This window comes from Rhinoderma darwinii, chromosome 2 (genome assembly GCF_050947455.1).
Source record: "Rhinoderma darwinii isolate aRhiDar2 chromosome 2, aRhiDar2.hap1, whole genome shotgun sequence".
Lineage (NCBI taxonomy): Eukaryota > Metazoa > Chordata > Amphibia > Anura > Rhinodermatidae > Rhinoderma > Rhinoderma darwinii.
This window is the reverse complement of record NC_134688.1, coordinates 263500507-263519385: the sequence shown is the minus strand read 5'-3', so window position 1 is coordinate 263519385 and position 18879 is coordinate 263500507. Positions and strand designations below refer to the sequence as shown.

General features: G+C 42.2%; 1 protein-coding gene across 2 annotated transcripts in view; it reads right to left on the bottom strand.

Annotated features, from left to right (window-relative positions):
* RLF (RLF zinc finger) overlaps positions 1-18879 on the bottom strand; it is a 56861-nt gene that overhangs the window by 11990 nt on the left and 25992 nt on the right. Inside the window, exons 2-5 of one of the 2 annotated variants that reach the window (XM_075853233.1) lie at positions 8909-9063; positions 8208-8289; positions 7608-7743; positions 6768-6970 (exon numbers count right to left, since the gene is read on the bottom strand). In XM_075853233.1, the coding sequence (XP_075709348.1) occupies positions 6768-6970; positions 7608-7743; positions 8208-8289; positions 8909-9063 (576 nt within the window). Of the gene's footprint in view, positions 1-3475; positions 3780-6767; positions 6971-7607; positions 7744-8207; positions 8290-8908; positions 9064-18879 lie in introns of those variants that run through there. The other variant, XM_075853234.1, reaches the window with a different exon arrangement.

Sequence of the window (18879 nt, the reverse complement as noted above, 5' to 3'; positions counted from 1 at the left end):
TTGGAGATCAGCTGTCCCCGACAGCTGACACTCTCCAGTGTTGCCGATCAGCGGCTCATCGCCGCTGATTTCGGCAATTAACCCGTTACATGCGGGGCTCGATTGCGATCTCCGCATGTAGCGGGTTTGTAGCGCATCAGCAGCCCCCATGCAATCGTGGGGGCTTCTGATGCTTGTGATGGCACCTGGGGGCCAGACAACGGCCCCCAGGTCTGCCATGTATGTCAGCCTATGAGGATTAGCCTCTGCTGATCCTCGTAGACCAACTGTCAGAGTGACTGTGACGTCACACTGACAGTTGGAATACATTACACTACCTAGGTAGTATAATGTATTCTAGCAGCGATCAGAGCTGCAGGTCAAAAAAAGAAAGTGTAAAAAGTAAAAAAAAAAGTTAATAAACAAAAATATAAAGTGTAAAAAGTAAAAAAAAGTTAAGAAAAATGTTTTATAAAAGTGTAAAAATAAAAGGTTTTGTTTTCCTATAATAAGTCATTTATTATAGGGAAAAAATGAAAACGTTAAAAAAAAGTACACATATTTGGTATCGCCGCGTTCGTAACGACCCAATCTATGAAACTATAATGTTAATTTTTCCGCACGGTGAACGCCGCAAACAAAATAAACTGAAAACGGTCAGCATCGCTATTTTTTGGTCACCACCCCTCCCAAGATAAAGAATAAAAAGTGATCAAAAAGTTGCATTTACCCCAAAATGGTACCAATGAAAACTACAACCCGTCCCGCAAAAAACAAGACCTCCCACAGCTTTTTTGACGAAAAAATAAAAAAGTTACGGCTCAGAATAGCGTGTCCCAGAAAATAAATTATTTTATAGAAACTTCATTTTATTGTGCAAACGCTGCAAAACTTAAAAAAAACTATACACATATGGTATCGGCGTAATCGTACCGACCGGCAGAATAAATTAAAACGTAATTTATTGCGCACGGTGAACGCTGTAATAAATAAAGAATTTAAAGCGCCAAAATCGCTGTTTTTTGGTCACCCTAGCTCTAAAAAAGATCCTGAGGGGCCAAAATGCTCACTATACCCCTAGAAAAATTCCTTGAGGGGTGTAGATTCCAAAATAGGGTGACTTTTGGGGGGTTTCCACTGTTTTGGTCCCTCCGGGGCGTTGCAAACCCGACATGGCACTGAAAACCAATCCAGCAAAATCTGCTTCAAAAAATCCAAAAGGCGCTCCCTCCCTTCTGAGCCCTGCTGTGGGTCCAAACATCAGTTTACGACCACATATGGGGTATTGGCGTAATCGGGAGAAATTGCTTTACAAATGTTGGGCGGCTTTTTCTCCTTTATTCCTTGTAAAAATGAAAAAATTCTATGTTTCCACAGAAAAATAGGTGATTTTCATCTTCACAGACTAATTCCACTAAAGTCTGCAAAAAAACTGTGGGGTCAAAATGCTAACTATACCCCTAGAAAAATGCCTTGAGGGGTGTAGTTTCCAAAATGGGGTCACTTTGGGGGGGTTTCGGCTGTTTAGGTACCACAAGACCTCCTCAAACCTGACATGGTGCCTAAAATATATTCCTAAAAAAAGGAGGCCCCGAAATCCACTAGGTGCTCCTTTGCTTCTGAGGCCTGTGTTTCAGTCCATTACCATACTAGGGCCACATGTTGGATATTTCTAAAATCTGCAGAATCTGGGCAATAAATATTGAGTTGCGTTTCTCTGGTAAAACCTTCTGTGTTACAGATTTTTTTTTATTACAAATGAATTTCGGCAAAAAAAATGAAATTTGTAAATTTCACCTCTACTTTGCCTTAATTCCTGTGAAACGCCTAAAGGGTTAAAATATTTTCTGAATGTGGTTTTGAATACCTTGAGGGGTACAGTTTTCAAAATGGGGTGATTTATGGGGACTTTCTAATATATAAGGCCCTCAAAGCAACTTCAGAACTGAACTGGTCCCTGAAAAAATAGCCTTTTGAAATTTTATTGAAAATATGAGAAATTGCTGCTAAAGTTCTAAGCCTCGTAACGTCCTCGAAAAATAAAAGTACGTGAAAAAAAATGATGCAAACATAAAGTAGACATATAGGAAATGGTAACTAGTAACTATTTTGTGTGGTATTACTATCTGTTTCACAAGCAAATACATTTAAGTTTAGAAAAATGCAAATTTTTGCAAATTTTTGCTAAAATTTGAAGTTTTTCACAAATAAATATTGAATTTATCGACCAAATTTTTTCACTAACATAAAGTACAATATGTCACGAGAAAACAATCTCAGAATCGCTTGGATAGGTAAAAGCATTCCGGAGTTATTACCACATAAAGTGACACATGTCAGATTTGAAAAAATAGGCTGTGTCCTGAAGGCCAAAACAGGCTGTGTCCTAAAGGGGTTAACAAGCCATTTGACAACTGCGGTAGTGCGCCAGTTTGGTTTTCATCCGCATCGTGGACAGGCAATGCCGCTCTGTGGTGTCTTACCAGTAAGCACCATTACATTGATTATACTAAAGCTTGATTGCAGCTTCCAAACTGAATCAGCATTTTTAGGGCACGTTCACACAGTGCATTAAAAAAAATCGGACTTGTTTTTCCACGGCACAAAATCCAAGACTTACCCTCGGATTTCTTCCACGTGTGTGCAGCAGAGCCGCAGGAGCATTAGCCCCATTGTCACTCAATGGGGGTATTCCTCGACTTTCCGGAAGCTTCCTACTTATTACCACGGCTGATTTTCACAGTGCGGTTACAAGTCTGTACGTATCATTTCCATAGCAGGTAAAATTGGTTGCATAAACCCCATTCACAGTCAAAGGATGCTATAGTTTGATTGGTGATACAATACACTGCAATACCTATGCGTTACATTGTATTGTGCTATTTACTGACTCCTATTAAGCCCCTCCCTCTTACAGGGCTTAAAAGGAGCACAAAGATAGGAGACCTGGGGCCTGTTATGAGACCTCCAGACTGCCATGACAACCAACGATCGTGTCAATGGGCTGACGGAAGGGACCACCCAGCTCTAACGACCTAGATGTCGTGGTCACTATCGAGCACAGCATCTAAGTGGTTAAACGGCCGGGATTGGAGCGATTGCCAATCCCGGACGTTGCAGTGAGGTGTTGGCTGCAACACAAAGCCAACACCCGACATGTATGAAGCGGGCTCAGCCCGTGAGCCTTCTCCATTTTCCCCCCTGGGCAGCTGTGATGTACATTCACGTCACAAGTCACCAAGGGGATTAAATGATTCCAGTTATTTAAGAGAACGTTTTATTCTAAACCTGTATTACGCATGTGAAAAAGTAATTGCCCCTCTTACCGAATAACTGGTTGTGCCACCCTTGGCAGTAACTGCAATCAAACCTTTGCGAGAACTTGCAATGAATCTTTGACATCACTGTGGAGGAATTTGTGCCCACTCTTTGGAGAACAGTTTTAATTTGGCTACATTGGAGGGATTGAGCATGAACTGCCCGTTTAAGGTCTTACCATAGCATCTCAATGGGAATCAAGTCAGGACTTTCACTCATCCACTCAAAAATGTTGTTTCTTTTGAGTCATTCAGATATGGACTTGCTTGTGTGATTCGGATCATTGTCCTGCTTGCATAACCCAAACGCGCTTGAGCTTTAGATCACGAACGGACGAGTAGACAGTCTTCAGAATTTTCTGAGAGAACAGAATTCACATCAGTTATGACAAGTCGTCCAGGTCCGGCAGAAGCAGCCCCAACCACAGCACCATCATGTTTGACTGTTGGTATGATGGGGTTATGGTGGAAAGCAGTGTTCGTTTTACACCAGACGTAACGAGACTCATGACTTCCAAAAAGTCCCACCTTTGACTCATCAGTCCACAGTATATTATACCAAAAGTCTTGGGGCCATTTAGCGGTCTTTTTGGTCAGTAGTGGTTTGCACCTTGCAACTCTCCCATAGATGCTATTTTTGCCCAGTGTCGTTCACACGCTTAACAAAAAACATCTGAAAATACAGAACAGGCGTTTTTGAAGCGGAAAATGAAGCTTCTTTTAATTTGGAGCTTCCTTTGAGGCTTCTTTTCAGGCGTTTTTCATAGTGTTCAATGGAAAATAAGCTCCAAAAAACACCTCAAGAAGTGACATGTACTTCTTTTTAGGGAGCATCTTTTTACGCTACGTTTTTTTAAAACAGTGGAGTAAAAAGATGCCCCGTATGAACTAAATGCTGTTTTTCTCATTGATTTCAATGGACAGATGTTTGTAGGCGTTCAGCTTCCGTTTTTCGAGGCGTAAACGCCCCGAAATACGCCTGAAAACACTGCGTGTGAACATACCCTTATTGTGGAATCGTGTACATTGACCTTAACTGAGGCAAGTATGGCGTGCAGTTCTTTACATGTTTGTCTGGTTTTTTTGTGACCTCCTGGATGAGTCGATGCACTCTTGAAATTTTGGCTTGTTGGCCACTCCCGAAGTTTCAGCACGGTTCCAAGTTTTCTCCATTTGTGGATAATGGCTCTGAGTGTGGTTCGCTAGAGTCCCAGTGCCTTAGCAATGACTGTGTAACCCTTTCCTGACAGTAGATTTCAATGACTTGTTTTTCATCTGTGGTTGAATCTCTTTAGTGCGTGGCATCATGTGCTGCTTTTTTCAGATCTTCTAGCCAGCTTTACATAGCCTTCAAATTGAATCTGTCTGGCAATTTATACCTGTGAAATAGTGAGTTTTGTTTGGTGCAACTTTCTAAATACTTTATTAAAAATAATTTTTACTTTTTGAGATACAGCTGCTTTGTATCCCGTATACAGAGCAGCTGTTTCTAGCACGGAAACCTGTACCCGTCAGGTACACGGGACTGACGGGTTCAGCGTCAGTGGGTCGGATTCCTGTGTCATCACATAACTTATAACAGTTCGATCATGTGTGTCAGAGACACGCAGGACCTGCTGACCGTGAACCAGTCCGTGCCAGTGACTTGACGGATACAGGTTTCAGCGCTAGATACAGCTACTCTATATACAGTATACAAAGTAGCTGTATATCAAAAAGTAAAAATATTTTAATAGAGTATTTAGAAAGTGGCACAAAACACTGATGAGACGTTTTTATTTAAAAAAACAAAACTATTTCAAAAGGTGTACATATCCTTTAAAGGAACAGTGTTACCACAAATTTTTTTTTTTTAATATGTTAAAGATGTTAGTGCTTTATTAAAAACGTTTGGATTAATTTGTGTGTTTGTGTGTTACTTTTTTTTATTTTTACACTTTTTCTTCCCTATGGGGGCTGCCATTTTTTTTTCCATTTCTGTATGTGTCGATTAACGACACATACAGACATGGAATACGGCAGCTACAGTCCCATAGGGACTGCGAACGGGGCCCGTTCCATCCACTAACATGTACGCCGCTGTGTGGGAACGGCGCATGCGCCGCTCCCACACAGTTCAATTTGAAATGCGCGCCGTCCGGCGCCATTTTCCTGTGGACCGGAAGTCGCGGCCGGACAGTAAGATTACTACTTCCGGTCGCGGCTTCCGGACTTGTGCACATGGAGCAGCGGCAGCAGACGGAGCAGATGGACCGGAGGGAGCGGCGGCGACTGGAGCAGGTAAGTGATTTCTATGTATGTTCGTGTTTGTGTGTGTTTACTACTGTATGTAAACCTTCTACACTGTGTGTTAGCTCAAAAAATGGCGACACACAGTGTAGGAGGTTAGACCGTTCAAACCCCTCGTTTCTCCCGGCACTAGCCAGGATAAAGGAGGGGGGGATGCTGAGAGCTCACTAGAACGAGGGCTTTTTACCCAATTTTGCAGCATAAAGCAATGTGGTTGCTTTACCACATGCAATGCTGCAATTTTGGGAATGGCTCCATCTAGTGACCAGCAATGGGAAATAATATAAATTAGAATCCAATTTATAATATTTCCTGACTCGTGAAAAAAATAAAATAAATTAGAACAATGTTTAATCACCTACACACTAATTGTTTAACTAAAAAAAAAAAACAAAACATGTTTTGCTGGCAACACATTCCCTTTAAGTGATGTTTAGATTTAACATGTCTGGCAGTAGTCATGCCTGGGTGTGGATAGTTAAATTGATCAAAATTTTAATTGAATTGGTAGGTTCGGTAACTAAAAGGCGAATTACTTTTTCACATAGGTCCAGGTAGAACTGAACAGCACTTTTCCTTCAATAATTGAAATAATTTAAAACCAGGATTTTGTGTTTATTTGGGTTATCTTTGTCGAATAGTAAAAGCAGTTTGATTTGAATCGTTCAAGGGTGACAAATACGCAAAATTTGAAAGATTGGGAAAGGGGCAAATAGGTTTTGACATCACTGTACGAGAGTTAAATATTCACACTTGCAGTTTAGTTGCTTAAACTTAATAATCATCGGGTCCTCGCTGTAAAGGAAATCAGGTCTCAATGCACCAACTTTCTGATGAGCTTGCGCTTATACGAAGTAGCCAATCTGAACACGGAGCTACTGTGCATTAAAAGAGCAGCAGCCTAAGCTGCCAGTAAGACAGGAGGTACACCTCACACCACCTCAAACTCTGCAGCTTACAAATAAATAGCTGTGCCCAAGTAGAGAAGAACTAAAAAGCAGCCAACACTGAAGATAACTAAGGTAAGCATCACTCATGGGGTATGGACTTAAACGATTTTTGCAAGTGCAAAAATCATTTATCAGGTAGTCTAATTTCAATGAAATAAGGATCTGTATAAAATTACAGGGCTCCCATAGTAAGCTTGTGAAAATACATTTCTTTATGAGCTTTTACACATACCTCTTTAAAAGCTTCTTCGTTTGGCAACATAGTACACAAGCACGTGATAAAGGACTGACGGAAAAAAAAATTGCTTGAAGTCTCTGCCATTTCAGAAGCAATTTTTGATAGGAGCATGGCTTGCTCTAGGCAGTTTGTCTTCATTAAATGTTTAATGCGCATCTGTAGAAAACAGGGGCCTTCTTGTGATATCCAACTAGACACTGGTATGGGGGAGAGAATATATCATGTAAGTTACCAGCACGACATTCCACGTAAGGTCATTATTTGGGTAAAAGCCTGCTCTTCATGTGACTACGCTCTTATCCCTCTGAACCTCTTGTACGGAAGAGAAAAATAGGGGGACATGGGATTTACAGCATCAAAATTAAAGGGGTTTATAATGCTTAATCAATGTATAAATAAAAGTTCAACAAATTTCTAATATTCTGTGTTAAAATTCTTACAATTTAAGATATTTGTTTGCTGTCTGTGAATGAGCGCACTTGCTAACATTCATAAAGGCAGCAAACCCATACCTGCCTAGTCCTGCCCTCTCAGCTGCCAAGTGGATACAATTGTATCCAGTCTAGGTCATTCTGAGCTAAATGCATGAATAGCTGTACAAATCTCTGATAGTTTGCTACAATGTATCAGTCTAGAGTCCAGGCTGTTTAGCTCAAAGAGCATTGATAGACTGGACAGATTAGGTAAATTATGTTATGACATGGGCAAACTACTTTTTAGAGAACTCCCCTGATAACCATTAGCAGGGAATGCTTAGGCTCCGATATATTCTTCAAAACGTACAGAACTTCCTGTAAAACGATTAGATGGTACAATCCTACTTCGCATTCTCACCTTCTTCAGGCTCTTCTGTCTGCCGAGTCAGGATTTTAATAAGAACTGGATTTTTCCATGCGCCCCCATGTGCAATGTTGTCAATTAACAACTGCAAATTGCTGTGTCCATATTCTAATAAAACTCTCTGGGTATCCTAAAAAAACAAAAACAAAAAAAAAAATACACGTTCGTTATACGTGGTTCGAAATTGCAAAAAATAAATGTTGGCCTTAAAGGATGCTGATGAATTTTTACACACATTAGCCATAAAACAAGATGTGAAGCTCTAGTATTACATGATCGTCTGACATGACAGAAGATGACAGCTCCATGGCTGGGACTCCCACCAATTGCCACAGTGAAGGAAACCCAGGACAAAGCCAAAGGACCACAGTGCTCAGCAGGAGATTTTACGGCCCGTTATATAATTTAGTCAAACGGGACTGAAGATGGTGCTGCGTACTGCACAGAAGAGGCATCTCATCCGGAAAGATTTCTAATACGATCACTAATATTTGTAAACTAACTGGGGCAGATTTATTATCGTATTTATACAACTTTCTGTTGCCAGTGAAATACATTGAAAAATATGGAATTCAAGTTGAACATTTAACTCACCGTGACAGACTTTTTAAATCGCAACCCAAAGTCACATGAAAGATCATCTTCAGTCATAGAAAGAATCACATCAAAACAACTCCTGTGAAAAAACGCAATATGATGAGGCAACACAAAGCTACAGATGCATTTTATACAGACACCCTATCATGGGGGATTAGTAATCCTGGGCAACCCTTTCAATGTAACATGTTTGACCATTATATTAAATAAATGCAACGCTTAAAAATGGGTCGTCTCGCCATGACAACCATTTTTCAAACAGAGCCGGCCCACCGATCGTCTGATCACTTTCAGGTCCAGCTTTTAAATCCCACAGAAAACGGCTGGCCTGAAATTGCAGCTGGGCAGAGATTTCCCATACAGTTGCTGCTACAGGGGAAATAGAGTTTTAGGATATGTTCACATGCTGCAGAATTTTCTGAACATAGTTTTCTTACATGTGAATGGGGTTCTTTCTGCAGCTTGTGCATGGATTTCTGCAGGCCCCATTCAGATGAAGGAGACAGTCGGCAGAAAGTTCTGCAACAAATCTGCTACGTGTTAATATACGGTTACATTCAAATTAATGTAATACATGGCCAGGCTGAATCCGTCCCAGTAGGAGCTGCTCTGTGTTAGCAGAGGAAGTGCCGAGCATATAGAAAGGGGTTAAACACAGTACCCAAAGAAACTAACCATGTGTCCAATACTTCACTTACAATACAAGTCTTTCAATAAGTAGCAAAACATCTTCACACTCCGTGGTCAGGTAAGGCCGTGCATTTGCAAAACTTCTCAGAGCAGTTCCATACACATCTGTATAAAGTATAAGATTTTCAGATGCCGTATGATCTTCAGCACACTGCAACAATACCTAAATGGTAAGGGGGAAAAAAAAAAAAAGGACAATGATGGGCAATCAGACAAAAATCATGTCAAAAAAAAAAAAAAAAAAAAAAAAAAAAAAAAAAAAAAAAAAAAAACACACACTATAGTCCCCTAGTGACAAGAAAAAAAACCCCAACAACTTAAAAAGCTGTTTTCCCATTAGGGACATTTATGATGCATCCACATTATATGTCATAAATGTCAAATAGGTGCGCCCTAAACCCTGTCCTACCGCTCTATGTTTCGGCTGAAGTGTGTGACTTCCGACTATAAAGAAGAAAACAGCATAGCTTGCTTTGCTATGCTGTTTCCGTAATACCATAGAACTGAATGGTAGTTACGGAAGCAGCGTAACTCGCATGCTACGCGGCTTCCGTAACTGCCATTCACTACTATGGGACTTACAGAAACAGCATAGCTCAGCAAGTTACGCTGTTTCCGTAGTTCATAGGTCGGAAATCACATGCTTCAGCCACAACACAGAGCAGTAGAACGGGGTTTGGGGGCCCCGTTCTAGATATAAGTGCGGGTCCCGGAGGGGGGACCCGCATCTATCTGACATATCCTGCGGATGTGTCAAATGTCCCTGATGGGAAAACCCATTTAAGATAAAATATAAATATAAAAGTTACAGAATTGAAATCACAGGAAATAAAAACATACTAGTGCGGAGCAATATAGCCTAAAAATACAATAGTTTTTTTTCCGAACTTGAATATTCGATTTTAAAATCTCGATTTTGCTAAACTAAAAAACAAAACAAACACAAGACAATTCTTTTACATGAGGGAATTGCTTGCATAGCAATTCATTAATATAAACTTATCAGAATTGCCCCTCAAGTTGTGTGTGTGGTCACTCACTTGTAAAAGGGATCATTCTGATGATCAGGATACTGTACATAGAACTTGCAAGTCCCTTTTGTAAAAGAATGGGACTATTTAAGGTATGGTGGGGGCCGATACGTTTTTGAACTTGCCGTCAGTAATCCCATTGCAAAAAATTAGAACTTAATGTCCTGCAGCCAAGTGTCCCCTTAACCCCTTAAGGACACGGACAATCTTTTTTTTTTTTTTTTTTCATTTTCGTTTTTCTTTCCCGCCTTCCAAAAGCCAGAACTATTTTTTTTCGTCGACAGAAATATGAGGGCTTGTTTCTTGCGGGACAAGATGTAGCTTTTTATGGCACCATTTATTGTACCATGTAATGTCGTGGGGTGAAATTGGCAAAAAACAGCAATTACACCATTCTTTAGTTGTTTTTTTTTTTAACGGCAACCATCAGGTGATAAAAACGAGATGTTCACCTTATTCTACAGGTTGATAGGGTGAGGCCCCATGCACACGGCTGTATTTTTTTCCCTCCCGTAAATACGGGTCCGTTGTCATCCGTATTCCACCCGTATTTATGGACCTATTAAAAAAGGGGGCTGGAAATGTCACATGATCACTCAGTCGCCATTTCCTCTGCTTCTCTTTATTCAAAAAATTAAATCCCCTGACGTCGCATAGCAACGCTCCCGTAATTATGGGTGCCCCATAGATTTCTATGGGCCTGCCCGTGCCGTAATTATGGCCTGAAATAGGACATGTACTATATTTTTCAACGGCCCGGGCACCTTCCCGTAAGCAAACTGGAAGATACCCTTGGCCAATAGAAGTCTACGGGCGTTTTTAATGTCGTGTGCATGGGGCCTTACAGTGATACCATAACAAATTGATACATTTTATGTCTTTCTTTAAATAAAATAAAAAAAAGTATTGTATTGCCATATTTTGAGACCCATAATATATGTATTTTCCCAGTCGATTGAGCAATGTCCGGGCTAATATTTTTTGGGGCGAGCTGTAGTTTTTATTGGTACAATTTGGGGTACTGGCGACTTTTTGATCACTTTTTATTCAATTTTTTTGAAGAGCTAAGGTGACCCAAAAACAGCAATTTGGGTGCTTTCAATTTATTTAATTTTTTTACGGCATTCACCGAGCGGGTTAAATAATGGTATATTTAACACGGTGATACCAGTTGTTAACTACTTTTTTTTCTTTAGGAGAAAAAAAAAAGAAAGTTTTTTTTTGAGCTTATACTTTTTTTTGGAACATAAAAAAAAAAATCGTTAAAGGGGTTGCCCACTTTCAGCAAATTTATCTTATTTTGTCAATAATTAAGTTATACAATTTTCCAATAAGCTTCCTGTATTCGTTTCTCAGAGCTCTGCTGGTTGTTTTTTTAGTAGGAATATTCATTGCTTCCTTTCAGTGGATAAAATCTGTCCATGGTCACGTGATGGACACAGGTGCACAGCTCGTTACAGTATCAGTGGCGTTTTCTACTGACGACAGCACCCGTGTGTCCATCACATGACAATGGACAGAATTTTATTTACTGGAAGTTAAAGATTAAATGTTCCTTCTCAATAACAAGCAGAGATCTTGAAAACCGTGAGGAATTAATACAGAAGAACGTTTAATTATACACAAAATAAGATTCATTTCATGAAACTGCACAACCTAGACTTCCTAGGGGACTTGAACCAGCAATCATTGGATCGCTTGCATGATACACTGCAATACTAATGTTTTGCCGTATTTCTCTATACTGACAATCTCCTTTGAAGCCTTGCCAGAGGCAGAGCTTCAAAGGAGTACAAAGATGGCAGACTTGGATGCATTCATTAGGAACCCAGGCTGCAATGATGTCCATCGGCTCCCCGAAAGCTCATCGCAGCGGCAACGATGACAAGTCGGAGGCGGCTGCCCCCTGATTCTAAAGCTTTAAATGCCGCGATCATGATTGACGGCGGCATTTAAGGGGTTAAACAGGCGGAATCAAAATTATCTTTGATTCCGCCCATTGCAGTGAGGTGACGGACGTACAATACAGCAAAGTATGGTGTGAGCTCAGCCAGTGAGCCCACTCCAGAGCTCCGCTTAACTGCTCTCATGTACATGGCATGTCGTTAAGGGGTTAAATAAAGGAGACCATACACCTCAGATTACCTTTTTCTTTTACAAAGGGGAATTGCATACATAGCAATTCCTAAATATACACATGCTGATGTAGGAATTCTTATTTTGACTGAAAACTTGCTGCAGCGTGATGACTTCTCACTTAGCCCTTATTCACACGACAGGGTTTCCCGGCCGGGTGACGGCCGTTCATAAATCGGCCGGCACCCGGCTGCATTAGGAACAATAGACCCCTAATGGGGCTATTCACATGACAGATTTTTTGACGGCCCGGGAAACCTGGCCGTCAAAAAATGGGACATGCCCTATTTTCGGCCGTTTACCCGGCCCCCATAGAAGTCTATGGGGCCGGGTAATACACGGCCATCACCAGAATGTGTCCCGAGTGATGGCCATGTATTCCGTCGCTCGCTCCCTCCTCACAGCACAGAGTGCATGTGAGGAGGAGTTGATGCCATTCGGACGAATCGCTGTACGCTGTACACTGTGTGGCAGGGCCGGGGTGTACAGCAGGTGGAAGGGAGCACTGTGCTGGCTCCCTTCCCCTGCTTGTTTTAAAAGCGCCCGGCGATGGCGCCGCTAGCAGCTGCTGCTACTACTACTACTACTACTACTGCAGCGACGCCACTATAGCAGAGCATGGTGGTATCTCCCTGCTCTGCTATGTGCTAGCCCCACTTTAGCTCCCTGAAGGAGCGGAATCCCGGTGTGTTCGGGGATTCCGCTCCTGGACAGAGGGCTTGATGGGGATTCTCCTTCAGGAGTTGCCCCTGATGTCACTGTCAAGATTTGCCGGCCCGGAACTGATGCAAAACTAATGCACACCGGTCGGGAAAAATGGCAGATTTTATCGGCCGACACTCGGGCGGGACCCTGTCGTGTGAATAAGGCCTTAGGCCACCGAAAACCAGTTAGTTTCTTGCTACTTTGTATTTGAAAAGTTAAGGCCCTATTACTCGGGCCAATGATCGGGCAAACGAGTGCTCATATGAACGCTTATTCATCGACTGATCTGCTCTTTTATGCAGCATTAAAAATCATCTTTGTCCGCAGCATATCTCCCTGTGTTATCAGGAAGATGTGTTGCCGACATAATGAAAGTGTATGGGGACGAACAATTGGAGTAATGAGCGATAGTCTCTAAACACGAGCAACCATTGCTCAGTGTGAAAGAAGCAAACGAGCGGCAATCAACGAGCAGTCTCATTAATCGCCGCTCAATTACACGACCCAAGTTGGGCCGTGTAAGAAGACCCTTTGGGTAACAACGATTATTTTTAATGCTGCATAAAAGAGCAGATCAGCTAATGAGCGCGTTGGCTTATTCATCTTCTGATCGTTGCCCTTATTACACAGGCAAATGATCATGAATGAGCGTTTATATAACGTGTGGAAGGGCCTTTAGTGTCCATTTAACTGTTAACGTGTTAAACAACTTATGCTAATCTAACAGTATACCTGATATATATAGATCAACTTTGTAATTTATATACAGCAATTTTTGCCAGCTCTTTGAAGAATTTATTTAATTCAGCGATATTGGAGGGTTTTTGAGAATGAACTTCGCAATTAAAGTCTTATCATAGCATCTCAATGGGATTCAAGTCAGGACTTTGACTCATCCACTCAAAAACCTTAGCCCCTTAACAACCCAGGCAATTTTTGGTTTTTTTCCTACCCGCCGTCAAAAGCGATAACTTACTTTGTTTGTCAACAGGCACATGAGCTTGTTTTTTAGCGGGACACGTGCAGTTTTTCATGCCACCATTTGCTGTACCATATAGTGTACTGGGAAAGTGCAAAAATAAATACATTTGTAGGGTAAAATTGTCAAAAACAAACAACTTTGATTCCACCATTGTTTGTTGGTTTTTGTTTTTATGCCATTCATTGTGCGGTAAAAGCAACATGTTCACGGGTTAATAAGATTACGGTGATACCAAATTAATATTGTTTTTTTTGTTTTCCCAGTTTTATAAAGAAAACCGGTTTAAAAAAAACACAACTGTTTTGTGTTGCCACATTCAGAGAGCCATAACGTAAAAAATTTCTATTGACTTAGTGGTGTGAGGGCTTATTTAATGTGGGGCAACCTGTAGTTTTTATTGGTACCATTTTGGGGTACAGGCATCATTTTATCACTGGGGAGCTAAGGTGACCAAAAAACAGCAATTCTGTTTTTTGTTTTTTTTAATTTCTACGGTGCTCACCGTGCGGGTTAAATAACGATATACTGTAATAGTTTGGACTTTTACGGACACAGCGATACCAGTTATGTGAACTTATTTTTTTTAACATAACTTTAGGGAAAAAAAAAATAAGTGGAGTTTTTAGAAGGTTTTTTTTTGTGTACATTTAACTTTTTTTTTTTTCTAAGTCCCCCTAGGGAACTTGAACCAGTGATCGTTGGATCGCTTGTACTATATACTGCAATACTAATGTATTGCAGTATATCACAATTTTGACAGTCTCCTATTAAGCCCTGGACCACAAAGATGGCAGACATGTGGGCCTTCATTAGGCCCCAGACTGCCATGGCAACTATCGGTACGGCGCAATAGTGTCACAGGAGAGCCATTGGGCTGTCTGAGGGGGCTGCCCCCTCTTTCTAACGCCTTAGATGCCGCAATCGCTATTGACCGCAGCATCTAAGGGGTTAAACGAGCAGCATCAGTGATCTTTGATTCCTCCCATTGCAGTGAGCCTGCTCCTGTACGTGACAGGTCGTTAAGGTTTTTCTATAATCATTATTGATCACCTGCCCACAGGACACATGATAAATATCTTATCAGTCCAGCAGCTGGGACCCACACCGATCATGAGAATGGGCTTACCTTGCCGCTCCTGGGAGATCCATAGGAATGGAGCAGTAGTGAGCATGCTTGGCCAATGCTCAATTCCTTTCTATAGGGCTGCCGAAGATCGCACTCGGCAGCCCCATAGAAATGAAAGGAGTAGTGTTCGAGCTTGCGCTGTACCGCTCTATTCCTATGGAGCTCCCAGGACAAGCAAAGTAAGTACGTTCTTCTTTTCAGTGGGGGGAGTCCCAGCAGCCAGACCCCCATCGATCAGACATTTATCATCTATCCTGTGGATAGTTGATAAAAGGGTTTGCCCATAATCATTATTTCAGTCAGAGTTGGACTTGCCTGTATGCTTCGATCATAGTCCTACTGCATACCCCAATTGCGCTTGAGCTATAAATCAAACAAACAGGAGGACAGTCTACCTTCAGGATTTTCTGACAGAAAACAGAAAATTAATGGTTCCATCAATTATGGCAAGTTGTCCAGGTCGTGAAGAAGAAAAACAGCCCCAGGGCATCACACAACCCCCAGCAAGTTTGACTGTTGGTATGACGTACTTATGGTGGAATGCAGTGTTAGCTTTACGCCAGATGTAATGAGACCCATGTCTACCAAAACGTTCGACCTTTGACTCATCAAGCGACAGAATATTATCCAAAAGCCTTGGTCAATTAGATGCTTTTTTTTTGGTAAATGCTAGACGAGCCTGTGTGTTTTTGGTAAGCAGTGGTTTGTGCCTTGCAATTCTCCCATGGATGCCATTTTTGCCCCATGTCTTTCGAATTGTGGAATCGTATACATTGTCCTCAACTGAGGCAAGTGAAGCCTGCAGTTCTGTAGATGTTCATCTGGGTTCTTTTGTGACCTCCTGGATGAGTAGTCTGTGCGCGTCTGGTAAAATTTTAGACAGTGGCTCTCACTGTGGTTCGCATGAGGCCGGATTTACACGAGCGTGTGCCTTTTGCGTGCGCAAAAAACATGGCGCTTTGCATGCGCAAAAGGTGCTTAACAGCTCCGTGCGTCAGCTGCGTATGATGCTTGGCTGCGTGATTTTCACGCAGCCGCCATCATTCTGACACTGTTTGTAAACAGGTGGTGCTTTTCTCTTTTCATTCATACTTTAGTCTGCTGTTGCGCGAATAACGCGCGTCACACGGAAGTGCTTCCGTGTGCTGCGCGTGATTTTCACTCACCCATTGACTTCAATGGGTGCGTGATGCGCGAACAACGCACAAATAACGGACATGTCGTGAGTTTTACGCAGCGGACACACGCTGCGTGAAACACAGTCTGCACGGCCCCATAGACTAACATAGGTCTGTACGAGGCACATTAAAATCACGCACGTTGCACGGACGTATTACACGTTCGTCTAAATAAGCCCTGGTCATAGAGCCTTAGCAATAGCTTTATAACCCTTTTCAATTACTTTGTTTCGCATCTGCATCTCTATAGAACGTGGGATCATGTGCTGAATATTTTAAACCTACTAGCCTGCTTCACATTGCTAGACAGGTTCTATTCAAGTTATGTTTAGATTCAACAAATTTGGCAGTAATCATGCTTGGGTGTGGCTCATTAAATTGAACCCAATTGTCAATTGAATTTGGTTGACTAGATGATTTAGTCGCTAATGTAGGGGGTGCAATAACTTTTTCAGATAGTTAGGAGAGAGGGATCAGCACAAAACCAAACATATGACATTTCCCCACACACGATGTGGACTGATTTATGCACCACAACTTCTAGACCGCGCAGAGAGAAGGAAACAAGTTACATAGCTGCAGCTGCCATCACCATAATGACCAGGGGATCATCCGCTTGCACACGAACTTATTTTTTCCCTCCCGTAAATACGGGTCCGGTGTCACACGTATTCGACCCGTTTTGCACCAGTATTTACGGACCCGTGCCCGTAAATACGGTTCCGGTGTCACCAGTATTCCACCCGCATTTACGGGCAAAATTGCACTGCACTAATCAGTGCAGGATAGAGAGAAGGGGCAGCCCTTTCCGAGGTAAAAGTAAAAGAAATTCATACTTACCCGGCCGTTGCCTTGGTGACGCGTCCCTCTCTTGACATCCAGCCCGACATCCCTGTATGATGCGGCAGTCCATGTGACCGCTGCAGCCTGTGATTGGCTGCAGCGGTCACATGGGCTGAAACGTCATCCAGGGATGTCGGGCCGGATGTCGAGAGGGACGCGTCACCAAGGCAACGGCCGGGAGGAAGAAGCAGGAAGTTCTCGGTAAGTATGAACGTCTTTTTTTTTACAGGTTGCTCTACATTGTGATCGGAATTCACTGTCCAGGGTGCTGAAAGAGTTACTGCCGATCAGTTAACTCTTTCAGCACCCTGGACAGTGACTATTTACGGACGTCGCCTAGCAACGCTGCCGTAATGACGGGTGCACACACGTAGCCACCCGTCATTACAGGAGCTCCATAGACTTCTATGGGCTGCCCGTGCCGTTATTACGGCCTGAAATCGGACATGTTCTATCTTTTTCAACGGCACGGGCACCTTCTCGTAAGCATACGGGGAGGTACCCGTGGCCAATAGAAGTCTATGGGCCCGTTATTTCGGGTCGTAATTACGACCCGTAATAACGGGAGTTTTTACGGTCGTGTGCATGGGGCCTTAGAGTCAGGCCACCCCAGCTTCTCCGCCCAGTGGTGCCCAATGACCGCTGCAACCAAGCAAAGCAAATGTGACGCTCTGTTGCTTGCAGTCAGTAGCGGCAGAGTCTCGGAACCTATATTGTCAATGGCATTATCCGCAGAGCTCAGACACTGCCACCATGCAGACTCTTACGCAGCTGTCAAGCTGGATGAATGTCGGAAAGTGCAGCCACGGGAGAAGCCGATGCTGCACAGGTCAGGTGTCCGGGGGATGTAAGTGTGAAGAGCCTGCTGGACTCTTGCTGTACTGCTGCTGTGGGACAATTCTGATCAAAATTGTGGTTCAATGAATGGGTGAAATTATCAAATTAACACAATTAAATCACCAGCCCTAAAAAGCATACACATTTGGTATTCCTGTAACGCAACAACCCATACTATAATTAATATATATTAGATTTATATGGACCTCAAAATGGTAGGAACACACTAGGCGGATATGCTGCGTAAAAGTACACATCTTATCCACCCTGGTAGCTGCAGGGAATTCAGTCCGAAAAAACTGCACCAAAAAGTGATACGGTTTTTCGGGCGCCATGTCCACTGCAGAAATCCTGCAGCAATTAAAAATAAAAGATACCCCAGCTGTAGTCGTGTCCACTTATCACTCTTCTAAACATAGTCCAGCCTCCTGGGGTGACACTACAGTCCATGTGACCACTGCAGCCTTTGATTGGATGCAGCAGTTACATGACATAAAACATTATCCCAGGAGGCCGGTCTGCGCTCAGAATAGAGGATCGCATCGCTAGGACTACGGCCGGGAGTAAAGTACAAATTTTTTTTTCTTCTTAATTTCAAATAAAATATAGCGCTTTTTTGTGGTGGAATTTCAGCATTTCCGCCACAAAAATCGCAACAGAGAGCTCTTTGTTATGGGTCTTACAAACCGCAATGGAAGAGCAGAGATTCCGCAACATAAATAGACATGCTGCAGCTTAAAGAAACGCACCGCAGGTTAATTTATAAACTTTTTTTTCGGCAGATGTTTTTCCGCTGTGTGTGTATGAGGTTTATTCAAATCTCACCCACGGCGCAACTACTGTATTACGCTGCGGATCTGCAGTGTTTACGCCTAGCGTGTTCACATCCTAAATGTCTGCAACTATAAAGGGGACAAAACAAATAAAAAATATATATATATTTATTTCTTTAAAAAAGTTGGAATGCAAGGCGGCAAAAAAAGAAATAAAAAATGAATGTCATCCAGATAGCCGAAAAGGACTTGATCCTTTAAGAGGCTGTCACCACATTATAAGTGGCCTATATTGTACATGATGTGATCGGCGCTGTAATGTAGGTGACAGCAGTGTTTTTTATTTAGAAAAATGATCATTTTTGACG